Below are 12,471 nucleotides of genomic sequence, written 5' to 3'. Positions count from 1 at the left end.
ACTCCGCATATCACAAGCAAATCACTTTGATAAGCAGGGCGCTTGCAAACTTTCTTAGCTGGATACGGATAGGAGAACAGTAATTACACTACGCCCAATGCTTTTCTCAATTCAAACAAGATCCGAAGCGCGTTATTTCTTAGGCGCCCAGACTTGGCCTCAACCTCGTCAACCGAGCGCGCTTAGGCATCATACGTCCGTGGTCTACTTGCATTCTATCTCCCTTCTATTTACGAGCCCATTGCCTATGCACAACATGCGGTCCGTCACTTTTCAGTTCATCCGAGCAAGCTAGAGATACGCTCATATCCACTACGCATCAACGTCACGTTCCAGCTTTAATAGTTGCCGCCCTTTCAACTCGCGCAAAGCAGTCCCGGTTCCCTGCCAAGACTACACGTTGTATGAGCGCGGCTCCGAGACGGATCACCCTGATATCCCGCCATGCCACGTCCCATCCGCTCGGTAAAGAGCTGTCAGAGCTATTCGCGGGTGTTCTTTCCTAGTCGAACTTGTTCCGGAGCACACCTCCGCCACATTGATTCCTCTCCAGAGCCGCCCACAGAATCAATCCATCGGGAAGAGCGGTGAGGTGCTCAGATAAGTATGTTTGCTCACGGTTCATCGAACCGTTCTTCCGTGGCGCTCAACCCCCAGTCAGATCAGGATCTGGCATATGTTAGTGTCCAAGACCGGTGCGGCCCGGTGGTTGGCCGCTTATTCTCTTTTATGTTGCTGTGGCTGAACTCGAATTGGAACTATCCAACCACCCAATTTCCAGTGGGTCATCCTTGTCCCGAGACTAGGTATAATATTCCAGACCGTCTCAAGCCAAGTCGAAAACCACCAATGTGCTCTGGTGAGACTGTAATTTTGACCTGCAGAGGTCAAGGGCCATTTGACAAGAGACTGGGGTTTGGAGTTGCGTGTGTCGTTTGATCTACTTACACTGCCAAGGGAAACTACTGCTGTTCCACTTCCTCCCGCTGCCCATCTTCAATCTCCTCCTACCTCCAAATTGCACAGAAGTCATTTTCAGCGTGAAAAATGGTTTGTTTCGACTACCTCTCGGACGTAGCACAGCGGTCAGCAACGCCATGGCCTCTGTTTACATCCAGAAAGGCATGAAACATCCTTGTCGTTGAGAACCCATTAGAGGCTTACATGATCAGCCATGGTTGTAAGCATGCCGAGGTCGTTGGTAGTGGATGGCGTTGTTTGACCTGGTATACTTCGTCTTTCATCGGGCCTATCAGTGGGTGTAAGTGGTGGATCACATCAAATGTCTCACAGAACAGCTTACCTTATTTTTAGTCAGGCGCGGCGCCCTTGTAGGCCAAGGTCCCGTGATAGTTACAAGTTATCGAGAGCGTCGGCCTCGACCTCAGTATTGCGAGGCTTAGGTCTTTGTCTGTAATTCTCGCTTGGATAGGAGCTCGTCTGACGCGAAAGCCCCAATTCGTGTGCCCATTAGAGAACGAAGAACTCAAATATCCATCGACACTGGGATGGTCATCTCGGTGAGCGAGCAAGCCGAGCTGAGGGCCGAACTTTGGACTATTCTATGATCGGACTGCCCTTTCCGCGCTTGGTGTATAGTGCATGCTTCATTGCAACAACTTGAATTTGTGGTAGATGGTCTTTCAAGGTGGAGGAGGCAAGGCATAGTGCCGGTACTGGACATCCATACATTTTGTGATACTCTGGACGAATGATTGATTGTTCGTGACGGCCAGCAAAGCAATCTAGGAAGTGGGTGACTTGGATTAGTTTCTCATTTGACAGTATCTTTCGAGGTCTACGGGTTTCGCGATGCGATGGAAGAGATTGAAACTTCACGCCGAGTGAGTCATCTGCCCTTTAGCTGCAGGTTGCTGCTGCCCTGTTATTCAACCTGCCCTGGGGAAGCGACACCCCGATCAATTTGTTGGGAGATAACGAAGAGAAAGAGCGTTCCCAGCGGTTTTCGAATGAAGCCCGTCGTCTCCTTAGTTTATTACTCGAAAGTATTCCAGTGATTTCTTGAACTACCTCGTGGGTGACGCAAACTTCACACCCCCTCATTCTCCAACCCGGTGCAGATATCGCAAGCTATCCCCGCTTTCCCAGACAGGTGACAAAACTGCCCTTATTGAGCTTCGGCCGCAAATCCCATAATTGCGATGGCAGACGAAAGCACATCGGATCGTGTGCTTCGTGAGGTCAAGGCGGAGTTGGCAGGTACGCCATACTCCCTCGAGTCTGCCCGCCTTCTCAGTGGAGGAACGACAAACTTCATTTTTCACGTGAAGCTGCTGGAGCCACTGCTCGATGGGACTGCAGAGGTAGCTGTAAAGCATGGCGAGGGTTTCGTGGCCCAGAGCCCCGATTTCGAACTCCCCACGTCAAGATGCGTGAGTCCCTATATCTTCGACCAGGAGGACATCAATGGCTGACCTCAGGCAGCGGATCGAAGAGAGCTGTTTGAAAGACCTCTCAGCCCTTTCACCACACACCGGCGAGAAGATCACCGTAGCAACTCCGAAGCTGTTCTACTTCAATGAAGAGACCAATACCCAGGTTCAAGCGTACCAGCCAAGCCCACTCAGCCTCAAGAACTATGCAATTGAGTACTTCGCAGCGTCAACCCTGGAGGCGCCAACTCTGGAGACACCAACTCTAGAATCAGTCAAGTCACTATCCCTCAAAATTGGTACGGCTGTGGGTGCGTGGCTCCGGTCATTTCATGACTGGAGCAACTCGGAACATCAGCTCAAGTTTCGCGATATCGCAGCGGAAAATAAGGAAATGCAAACGCTGAAGCGATGGATGAACTATGAACGGCTCCCCAGTTCCATCAAGCGATTCCCGGATATTCTAGGGGGTTGTAATGATATCTTTGCAGACATCGTGGACAGCGTAAAGGAGGAAATGGTAAACGAGCAAGCCCTGCAGGTCATCCACGGCGACTTTTGGACCGGAAAGTAAGCTGCCCCAATCATTTACATTCCAATCATGCTACTAACAATTTATTAGCATTCTTCTAGAAGGGAAACCTTGGGACGACGAACATAGCTGCCTTCTTGTCGTCGATTGGGAGATGTGCCAACTTGCAGTCAAACCTCTTGACCTAGGCCAGATGATTGCGGAACTATACGAATTGAAGCTATACAAAGACATGGAAGCGGGAATCTGGTTGATCCAAGGTTTCGTTAACGGCTACGGTGCAGTGGATGACGACTTTGCGTTCCGAACACTACTTCATGTTGCCGTTCATCTCATCGGGTTTGGCACAACAGTACAGGGCTGGGGCTCGCAAGACCAAGCGAGGGCAGTGGCGACTGAGGGCAGGGACATTTTGAAGAATGCTTGGGCGAAGGACCGCGGATTCTTTGAGAAGCATCCCCTAGGCTGCGTCTTTTCATAAACCCGAGTTGCATTCAACTAGAATCTCGTTGTGACGCGACAGGTTACTTAGTTCTGTACGATGGAAATCGATTTCAGTTGACGCTAGTTTTGTTGTTCGAGCACGAAGACATATGATATAACATCTTGTAGGTATATAGGACATCGTCTTCTTCCTCCATTTTCATTACGGAAGGTTGAACACCGTTTTCCTCGGCGGGAAAGGATGTGCATGAACAGATGAGAACGACGTCGGTTGCCTAAAACATGATGAACTTGAAAATACCTTGATCTAATGAATGGAAAATGTCTATTTAAAAGTCCCAGTATGCTTGCTTCATTTATTGACTTCAATAGATGTTGGGTAATTTTCGCGGGGGTGATGGAGAAGGATGGTTCAGCCCAAAAAATTTCAAATTACACACACCAAAGAAAGTATGAGTCTGAGTCAACTTTGGTGGCGGAACCTTTCTCACATTTTTCATCATCGACAACAAACTACTGCAACACCCTCTTGGACACTTATGAGGCCATAATAAAGTATACAATACTCATATTCGAGAACGGTCCGAATTTGACTCCTTTAAAACTCAATAACCACACCTGAGCCGCCCTAGCACTTTGACGTCACTCATTGCGACCCGACCCGCCGTCATGAGCAGCAACACGGAACCTCGCCCATGTAGGCGATGCAAGACACCGACTGTCTTGAAAGTGAGAAAGGATCCTCTTTGCGAGTAAGTGTTCTCACATGTACATTCTCTAGGCTCAGATTATACAGAGTTAACCAATACGCACAGGACTTGCTATGAACAGCATATCGTCCAAAGAGTCGTGAAGCGCCTCGCCCAGCCATACCGCGATGTAAAGGACAAGCTGGGCACTACCCCCGATGCAAGAGCAAAGTATCTCCTCGGACTCTCCCTCGGCCCCTCGTCGGCCTCCTTGGTTCAGGTGCTCGACAAGAACCTCCAAGGTCTCAAGGACAAGAACCTGCGCGTCGCGTATGAGGTGCACGTCGTCCACATAGACACCGACCTGTCAAACGCCGCAGACGCCGCGATCTCGTCGTCGTCGGCAAGCCTGCTCTTTGAAAAGTACAAGGAGCAGTTCCCCAACCTCTCGATGCAGATCGTCCCGCTGGCCGACGCCCTCAAGCTGGATACGATAGACTGGTCCGTCCTCCCCGCCCTGCAGCCCGGGCTCGCGCCCGCGCAGCAGCTCAGCGGCCTCCTCGAGGCCCTGCCGTCCGTCACGTCGCGGGTGGACATCATGAGGCTCCTGGTGCGGAATCTGCTGCTGTCGCTGGCCGTGGAGAGGGAGTGCCACGCGCTGCTGCTGGGATGCACCACGACCGCCCTGGCCGAGCTGACGCTCGCCGAGACGGCCAAGGGCCGCGGGTTCGCCGTGCCGTGGCAGGTCGCCGACGGTCCCGTTCCCGTCACGACATTGTCCCATGTTGGGGAGGGGCAGAGCGCGGAGGGCGGCGAGGGGGCTGTCCGAGGGACGGAGAAGACGATGCTTCCAGTGTACTACCTCCTTCGAGACGTTTTCAGGCGAGAGGTCATCACGTATGCGGGCCTGATACCGTCTTTGAAGGATCTTGCCCAGGAAGTGGGACCAAGCAGCAACGCTGTCGTCTCGCACAAGGAGCTCAGCATCGAGGATGTCATGGCGCGGTACTTTGAGGAAGTGGAGGAGAGTTATCCCTCCGTCGTCGCCAACGTCGTTCGCACCAGTGGCAAATTGACACGAGAGAGCGACGGCGATGCGTGCGCGGTCTGCGGCATGGATGTGGACGCACAAGGAGATGCTCGCTGGAAGGGTGAGATAGGAGAGGATATTGACGACAGCAGGAAGCGCACCGCAGGGAAACTATGTTATGGATGCGAACGGTCTATATATGGATAGATCGAACAGAGAATGCGCGTTCAAAGCACCTTCACCGGCCAGCCTGTCTGGCGTGACCCTATTCTGCCTCACTACATTCCTAGCCAACCCCCCAATATGTTCTCTAGAAGCCCATCATCGGCTCGCGGCATTCCCACCCCGTCTACCCAGCTCATTTTTAACTCCATATATGCAAGGAACGCTGATTTAATAGGTACAAGATCAATGGTTGATCACGGGGTCTGGATGGTGGCCGAAGGCAGGATGCGGTCTTCGAGCTTTCTCATCAGCTTGTTTGTCTGTTCCGCCAGGGTCAGGGTAAGGATGGTGTGGGGCAGGATTCTAGCCAAGTGAGGCAGGAAACCCTTGTAAATAGCCAAGAAGCCTTCAGTGCGGACAGTCTTGGCCAGGCAGTCGAAGACACCCTTGTAGAGGTTTCCGTTTTGGTTGTAAAGGCGAGACATGATGGTGTCTGCCATGAGGATTAGTACAGAAATATGCTTGGGGGAATCTTGAGTTGAGACTTACCAGGAGGGTGCATCACGCAGCAAACGACGAAACCACTGACGGTACTGCTAGCAAGATGCAGAGGCAGACCCTCTTCCATACCCAAGTGGCGGACCAGTCTCCGCTTGGCGAAGAAGTAGGTGGGAAGTTGCACGGAGCTACCGAAACCCGTCCTGATCATGGCCGCACCGACACCACGGTAGAGTCCCCGAATGCCTTCGGCACCGTAAATTGAGGTCATACCGTTCCAAGCATTGCGGTACTTGTGTTGTGTGCCAGTGGGCATGAAGGGAGAGTAGCTTTGTAACCGTGTCTTGACAAGGAAGAAAGGGCTGCCAGCGGCGGCACCCATGATTCCTGATCCAGCACCGCAAGCCATGTTGATGCCCAGACTCTGCGTCTTGCCGTCCTTGAAGATGAGAGTCGACAGGGTTTCGCGCATTGGCTCGTAGAATCCAAGACGACATCCGTTCAGCAGGACCTGGTAGATGTACGCGCAGCCGATACCGCGGTAGATTCCTTTCACGCCCTCATTACGCACGATAACAGATACACCCTGCAGAGGGCCTCTGTACTGATGCGGCTGGTGTCCCTTGTCCTTCAATTCTCCCTGCAACTGCATTCTGCACACGTCGGGGGGAGGGGTCAGCGCGTTGCCGGCGGCAGGGTGCGGGAAAGGAGCGAGCGTCGTCGCTATCAGACGCACCGAATCTTGACAGTCTCGAAAGGATGCGTGGCCGTTACAGCGCCGCAGGCGGCAATGCCGCCGGCGATGAAGGCGCTGTTGCGAAGGTTAGCTTCGCTGATCTTGCGGATGCCGAACTGCGGGCCATGACTTGCCCAAGGGTTGTTGACATGGTGTCAATCGGTCTTGTCGCAGCGATAAGAAATAATTGGATATCGTCGATGTGTAAGATGCTGGTAATTTGTGGTTGCGACTCCTATGATAGTCGGGGTTCGTTTGGAAGGAGAGAGAGAGAGAGAAAGAGAAAAGAGTGACACCGCGATCTCGGAATGCTAGTACCTAAAATGACGGAACAGCGCGGGTCAGCAACATTGACGTCGTGGCAAGTCGATAGCCAGTCAACATCGACAAATGCAAATTTCTGAGCAGATTCTTACATAGCCTACTGGTCGAGAACCCGTTCGCCGTAATGCGCGCAACTCAAGAGAGGAAGTTGGCGATATGACTGCGATATGGCTTGAGTTCCGTCGGGCTGGCACTGGGTCGACGTGACTGGATTGACCCTTTTACCGGGGCTACAGGTCTACAGGTCTCTCAGTAAGCTCCGCGCGCGGAAGAGAAATTGGGATTTTTCTTGCTCAAAGTCAATATGGCCGTGGATAGCCATTGCCGATCCCGGCGTCTGTAGGTCCCAATTGGCAGGGTTCGCGGGCCACAGCGGCCTAAGTCGGTATTCGCTACCCCAGACCTTGACCAAAAAGGGGGGCGTCAATTTAGCTGGCCCATTGCCGGACGCCAGTTTCCAATGCGAAGTCGTGCATTGTCAACGATGGGAGGCTGGCAATTGCAAGGTGTGGCTGAGAACCGATCTCGAACACGCCAGGGGTGGTCTAAAAACTGTGGCACAGTCAGCTCTCCCATTACCACAACCCCGCGAAACTGAATTGGGGAAGCTCTTTGGTTTCCTCCAGTCGCATCGCATGACAAGACGCGGTCTGACTTCCCATTCACATGATTCATACCTGCAGCAACCTCAGGACGACTGCACTTATTCACACATACTCTGAAGGAACTTGCCGAGTTCTGCCGAGTTTGCCGCACAGCCTCAAGTTTCCTCCTGCGACGGGTCGTTTACTTACGGCTCGCGACAGCATCATTTGAGGTGTCGCTGTTCGACTCAGCCAGTATAGCTCTCGGAATCCTCAAGGAACCCATCATGGCTTCAACGCCTATGGACTTGGACCATCGCGAGTCGACTCCAGCTAACGGAAATTCGCTCAACATTACGCGGTCTCTGACAACCAACAATACTACCCCTTTGAGCGAAGTCATATCGTCATTTCGCCCAACAAAGGCAAGGAGTGCCCAAAAACCGTCTAGGGAGCTCTCTGACTGATTAGTTTCCAGCTTTTCAAAAGGCAAGACATCAAGGATGGCCGTCCGCAACCTCACGTGCTGTCACTCGATTTCGACGACCCAGGCGAACTTCTCATGACCTCTGAGAGCGACGAGACGATTCAGATTTACAGCGTAAAGGAAGGCATACACAAGAAGAATTTGCTAAGCAAGAAGTACGGCGTCAAGCTGGCAAAGTTCACGCATACGAGCTCCAGCATCATCTACGCGAGTACGAAGCAGAATGGTAGGCGCTTTTACGCTCAACCCGCCGCACAATGGCTAACGTCTACCAGATCAGATCCGATATTTGGCTACCCACGATAATTCCTTCATCCGATACTTCGAGGGCCACGAAAAGAGCGTCACAGATATTGCTATACACCCAGGCGCTGATAACTTCATCTCTTGTAGCCAAGACAATACTGTGCGCCTTTGGAATATTTCGACGAAGCAATGGTGCGGTCAACTGAACCTCAACTCTCCGTATCTCACCGCATACGATCCGTCGGGGCAGACTTTTGCTGTCGCGTGTACGAACAGCGGAAGCGTTCTGCTATATGACTGCCGCAACTACGACAAGGCGCCATTTGCGACCTTCGATGTCGTTGATGCCGGCAGACACGTCGACTCACAGTTCGTAGTCAGGGGTTGGACAAAGCTGGAATTTTCGAACGACGGCAAGCATATACTCGTCGGCACTCGCGGCCCCGGCCACTTCATACTCGATGCTTTCGACGGGAGCTTGAAGGCGTACCTGCGTAAGCCCGAGGGCGGAACCCGGCGGCTGGCGGCTGGTGAGACATCAAGCACCATCAACGGCAGTATGCCGAAGACGGACCAGCCCACAATCGAGAGCAGCGGTGATTGCTGCTTCTCTGTGGACGGTCGTTACGTTCTGAGCGGTGGTCCAAAGGATGTCCTGGTCTGGGATATCTTGACACCGCCCCAGAACGAGAACAAGACCCTCGACGCTACATGGGTATTGGAGGAAAAGCGAGAGGCAGCGGTGTTAGCATTCAACCCGCGGTACAACTTCTTTGCGACGGCAGATCAAGATGTGATGTTCTGGGTGCCCGATCCTCATGCATGAAGCGGTCGGAGCATCAATGTAGGAAATTTAGAAGCTGCGAAATGGCGGTCTGGAGGGGTCAATTACTTTCGGAGTCTAGGATACGAGATACCCCAACCCGTTGAGGAAAGTCGACATGAATGAATTTTGTTGAAACCTCGGGGAATCACTGGTTATCATCTTGTCTTGAAAATATGCATGTTAGAATGGTGAAGTATTGGAGCTTGGGGTGACAGTCCTAGTGTGCGGCTTAAACTTGCCCCTCGCCAGGCATGCAAGGTCGGGGTACCTCAACTTGGGATGGCCGAACCCCACCAAAATTGCGTCCTCCACCAAAGCCAGGCCACCTCGACGACACCCAACGTCACTCCGACCACCACGGCGCGCACGACACCCTAGCGAACACTCCTCGAAGCTACCTCCTCGAGAGACTCGGGTCGCCATTTCTCAGGCGCTCAGCTACCGACGACACCTCCCAAGGACGCGCATACAGACCGGACCACCGCGCAAGGCCGTGGCCTTTTCTCCTCTCTCCACCCCCATCACTACCGTCACATCGCAATGCCGACCTACAAGACCAGCCAGGAATGGCTGGAGCAGTCGTCTCTGCTCCTCCAGGCCCGTCCGACTACCGTAAGCCTGACCCGCATACTAGCAACTCATCTGCCAACCTTGGACGAGGGAAAACGTAGCGGCGGCTAACCTCCAGCACCCCAAACAGACTAGAATCACAACAAAGTACTCCATCAAAGCAGTCAAACCCCGAAAGACCAAGACTTCGGAGGACGCCTCCGCCGCAGCACCCGCAGAAGATGCAGCCATGACAGACGCCAAACCCCCGCGCGGCTCCCTCGTCATCAAGACCTTCGACCCGGTCAGCGGCGTCGCCCTCAAATACCGCACCACAAAGGCCGCCGAGGTCTCCCGCCTCATCACCTGCCTCGGCGCCCTGGGCCGCACAATGTCCACCTCGAAACCGGCAACATTGGACGCCGCCGCCGCAAACAAGGACGAGCCGATGGCCGATGCGGGTGGGGAGGACACGCCGGCCGGCGCGGCGACGCCTGTGGAGAAACCCCAGGCTGCTGGAGGTGGAAAGAAGAAGAAGAAGGGCAAGAAATGAGGATTGGGATCGAGACAGTACTGGGGTGGTTAGTTGGAAGTGGGAGACGCAAAGCTGTTCGTGGGTAGGGGACAATATTGAGGCTGATATGTTGGGAGAGTCGCAGCCAACAGACACATCTTGGAGAACACATCACTATTCGAAAGGGCCTCAGCGAGTCTCATTGAAGCCTGCTTCCATGTGTATGCAAGACGTCTTCAGACGAATTTCAGGGGAATTTCTTAACAAAGTGGCAACAACACGAGCGCACAAGCTCATGAGAAGCAATAGATGGAAAACACTAGAACACATCACAAAAGAGAGACGTTCAGTGGTTGTTGTTATATCATGTGCGATTACTAAAAAGAGAATCACTGCGGTACATTATCCATCAAAGACATTCATGCCCCATTTTCCACAGTCATCCAACCAGTCCTTGGGAACCTCCAACTCCCTGTAAAATGATCCCCGCCAACGCCATGTATGTACGAAAAGAAAAACAGCTCTAAACCTCAGCACAGGTGTGGGAAGGGGGTTTGAGTGTGGAGTGTGAGATGACGCTCTGGCAAACACCATGCGTGTGCAATGTACAAGGGTATATGGGGGAAAAGGAAACAACAAAAACTTCAGACGCTTTAAGGTGATTTAGAAGTCCTCATCGAAAGCGAAGTCTCCGCCGTTCTCTCCCTCAACCTTGGTCTCTTCTTGCGCCTTCTTGGTGCTGTTGAGCACACCAGCCTTCTGGTAATCAGCGACACGCTTCTCAAAGAAGTTGGTCTTGCCACCAAGGGAGATATTCTCCATGAAGTCGAAGGGGTTGGAAGACTTGTAGACCTTGTCGTTGCCAAGAGCGACCAGGAGGCGGTCTGCAACGAACTCAATGTACTGCTTCATCAAGTTGGAGTTCATGCCGAGAAGAGCGCAGGGCAGAGCCTCAGTGAGGAACTCCTGCTCAATCTTGACGGCATCAACGATGATGTCCTCAATGACCTGCTTGTTGGGGCGGTGCTTGAGGTGAGAGTACAAGAGGCAGGCAAAGTCGGTGTGCAGGCCCTCATCACGGGAGATGAGCTCGTTGGAGAAGGTCAGACCGGGCATGAGACCACGCTTCTTGAGCCAGAAGATGGAGGCAAAAGCGCCACTGAAGAAGATACCCTCAACAGCGGCGAAGGCAACCAGACGCTGGGCGAAGGAGGAGTTCTCGTCGCTGATCCATTTCAGGGCCCAGTCAGCCTTCTTGCGAATGGCAGGGACTGTGATGCTAGTTAGCGATGCGCTCATGTAGGCGCGGGTTGTGTTCACGTACTGGTGTCAATGGCGTTGAAGAGGTAGGTGCGCTGCGCGGGCTCCTTGATGTAGGTGTCGATGAGGAGGGAGTAGGTCTCGGAGTGAATGTTCTCCATCATGATCTGAAAGCCGTAGAAGCAGCGAGCCTCAGGGACCTGGACCTCGCCGGAGAAGCGCTCGACGAGGTTCTCGTTGACGATACCGTCCGATGCGGCGAAGAAGGCAAGAATGTGAGAGATAAAGTACTTCTCATCATCGTTGATCTTGTTGTTCCAGTCGTGGAGATCCTTGGAGAGATCAATCTCCTCGGCGGTCCAGAAGGAAGCCTCGGCCTTCTTGTACATTTGCCAGATCTGGAAGTGAAGAGTTAGTCATGGGTCAACGAGCAAACCACTTTACGCGTCTTGCGACGCGTTCACATACCTCATGGTACTTGATGGGGAATAGGACGAAGCGCTGGCCGTTCTCCTGGAGGAGGGGCTCATCCTTCTCCTGCTCCTTGATGCCGGGAGCGATAACAATCTTGTTCTCATTCTTGACTTCTTGTGTGGGCTTTGTCTGAACATCGGTCTTCTCGGTTGCGGTGGCAACGTCGGATGTGAGGGGCTGATTCTCCTTGTCGGCGGGGTTGAAGTTGAGCTTCTTGACGGGAGACTCCATCTTGAAAGAGTCGAGGGCAGCAGCGGCCTGGAGAAGTGGTTGTTAGCGATTGCGACCATGAAAAGCGCGTGGACCATAGTCAAGCTCGGCTTAACCGAGTGGTGACGTTTACTTACCTGCTTGGACGGAGTGACTTCGATAGACATGGCGGAAGTGTGTAAAATGTGGTGGGAGAGGAGGAATGAAGGCAATTGAATGGAAGAAGGGGAAGACAAGACTTTGGAAGAAATAAATTGAGGTCGTGAGTCTGTCTTTGGCTGTGGTATTGTCGTGATTGGGAGTGAAGAAGATGTCTGTTGATGGTCGAGGAACTCTGGAAAGGCAGAGTTTATGTAGCGGGCAAGCAGCACCGAGCGCTAGGTAGTGGGACGCGTTGAGCACAGGGCAGGGATACTCGCGTTTTCGTGTTTTCTACGGAGTACCTAAGTACTTGGGTACCTCGAGCTTCGTACCTTTTTCGTAGGTGGCTATGGAAGCTGGTCTGATTGC

At 52.9% G+C, this 12,471-nt stretch overlaps 6 protein-coding genes across 6 annotated transcripts; 4 read left to right on the top strand and 2 right to left on the bottom strand.

The window, feature by feature from the left end:
• Positions 1-2,162: 2,162 nt before the first annotated feature.
• Positions 2,163-3,406, top strand: CABS01_00200 (phosphotransferase; the record flags this gene model as incomplete). The annotated part of the gene is made up of 3 exons (XM_060533583.1): positions 2,163-2,393; positions 2,446-2,963; positions 3,016-3,406. 3 exons carry the CDS (start codon positions 2,163-2,165, stop codon positions 3,404-3,406), a joined length of 1,140 nt encoding a protein of 379 aa, XP_060406097.1.
• Positions 3,407-4,038: 632 nt separating this feature from the next.
• CABS01_00199 (uncharacterized protein) lies at positions 4,039-5,295 on the top strand (the record flags this gene model as incomplete). Its single annotated transcript, XM_060533582.1, has 2 exons — positions 4,039-4,121; positions 4,185-5,295. 2 exons carry the CDS (start codon positions 4,039-4,041, stop codon positions 5,293-5,295), a joined length of 1,194 nt encoding a protein of 397 aa, XP_060406096.1.
• A 212-nt stretch (positions 5,296-5,507) lies between these two features.
• CABS01_00198 (uncharacterized protein) lies at positions 5,508-7,623 on the bottom strand (the record flags this gene model as incomplete). The annotated part of the gene is made up of 4 exons (XM_060533581.1): positions 5,508-5,746; positions 5,803-6,404; positions 6,488-6,603; positions 7,606-7,623. 4 exons carry the CDS (start codon positions 7,621-7,623, stop codon positions 5,508-5,510), a joined length of 975 nt encoding a protein of 324 aa, XP_060406095.1.
• Positions 7,624-7,682: 59 nt separating this feature from the next.
• On the top strand, positions 7,683-8,954 carry CABS01_00197 (WD repeat domain-containing protein; the record flags this gene model as incomplete). The annotated part of the gene is made up of 3 exons (XM_060533580.1): positions 7,683-7,793; positions 7,874-8,108; positions 8,158-8,954. 3 exons carry the CDS (start codon positions 7,683-7,685, stop codon positions 8,952-8,954), a joined length of 1,143 nt encoding a protein of 380 aa, XP_060406094.1.
• Positions 8,955-9,494: 540 nt separating this feature from the next.
• On the top strand, positions 9,495-10,056 carry CABS01_00196 (uncharacterized protein; the record flags this gene model as incomplete). The annotated part of the gene is made up of 2 exons (XM_060533579.1): positions 9,495-9,566; positions 9,655-10,056. 2 exons carry the CDS (start codon positions 9,495-9,497, stop codon positions 10,054-10,056), a joined length of 474 nt encoding a protein of 157 aa, XP_060406093.1.
• A 624-nt stretch (positions 10,057-10,680) lies between these two features.
• CABS01_00195 (ribonucleotide reductase) lies at positions 10,681-12,128 on the bottom strand (the record flags this gene model as incomplete). Its single annotated transcript, XM_060533578.1, has 4 exons — positions 10,681-11,288; positions 11,342-11,675; positions 11,746-12,009; positions 12,099-12,128. 4 exons carry the CDS (start codon positions 12,126-12,128, stop codon positions 10,681-10,683), a joined length of 1,236 nt encoding a protein of 411 aa, XP_060406092.1.
• Positions 12,129-12,471: the final 343 nt, after the last annotated feature.

The sequence above is a fragment of the Colletotrichum abscissum genome (assembly GCF_030869225.1).
Source record: "Colletotrichum abscissum strain IMI 504890 chromosome Unknown Scaffold_1.1, whole genome shotgun sequence".
NCBI lineage: Eukaryota > Fungi > Ascomycota > Sordariomycetes > Glomerellales > Glomerellaceae > Colletotrichum > Colletotrichum abscissum.
This window is presented reverse-complemented; position numbering and strand designations above follow the sequence as displayed.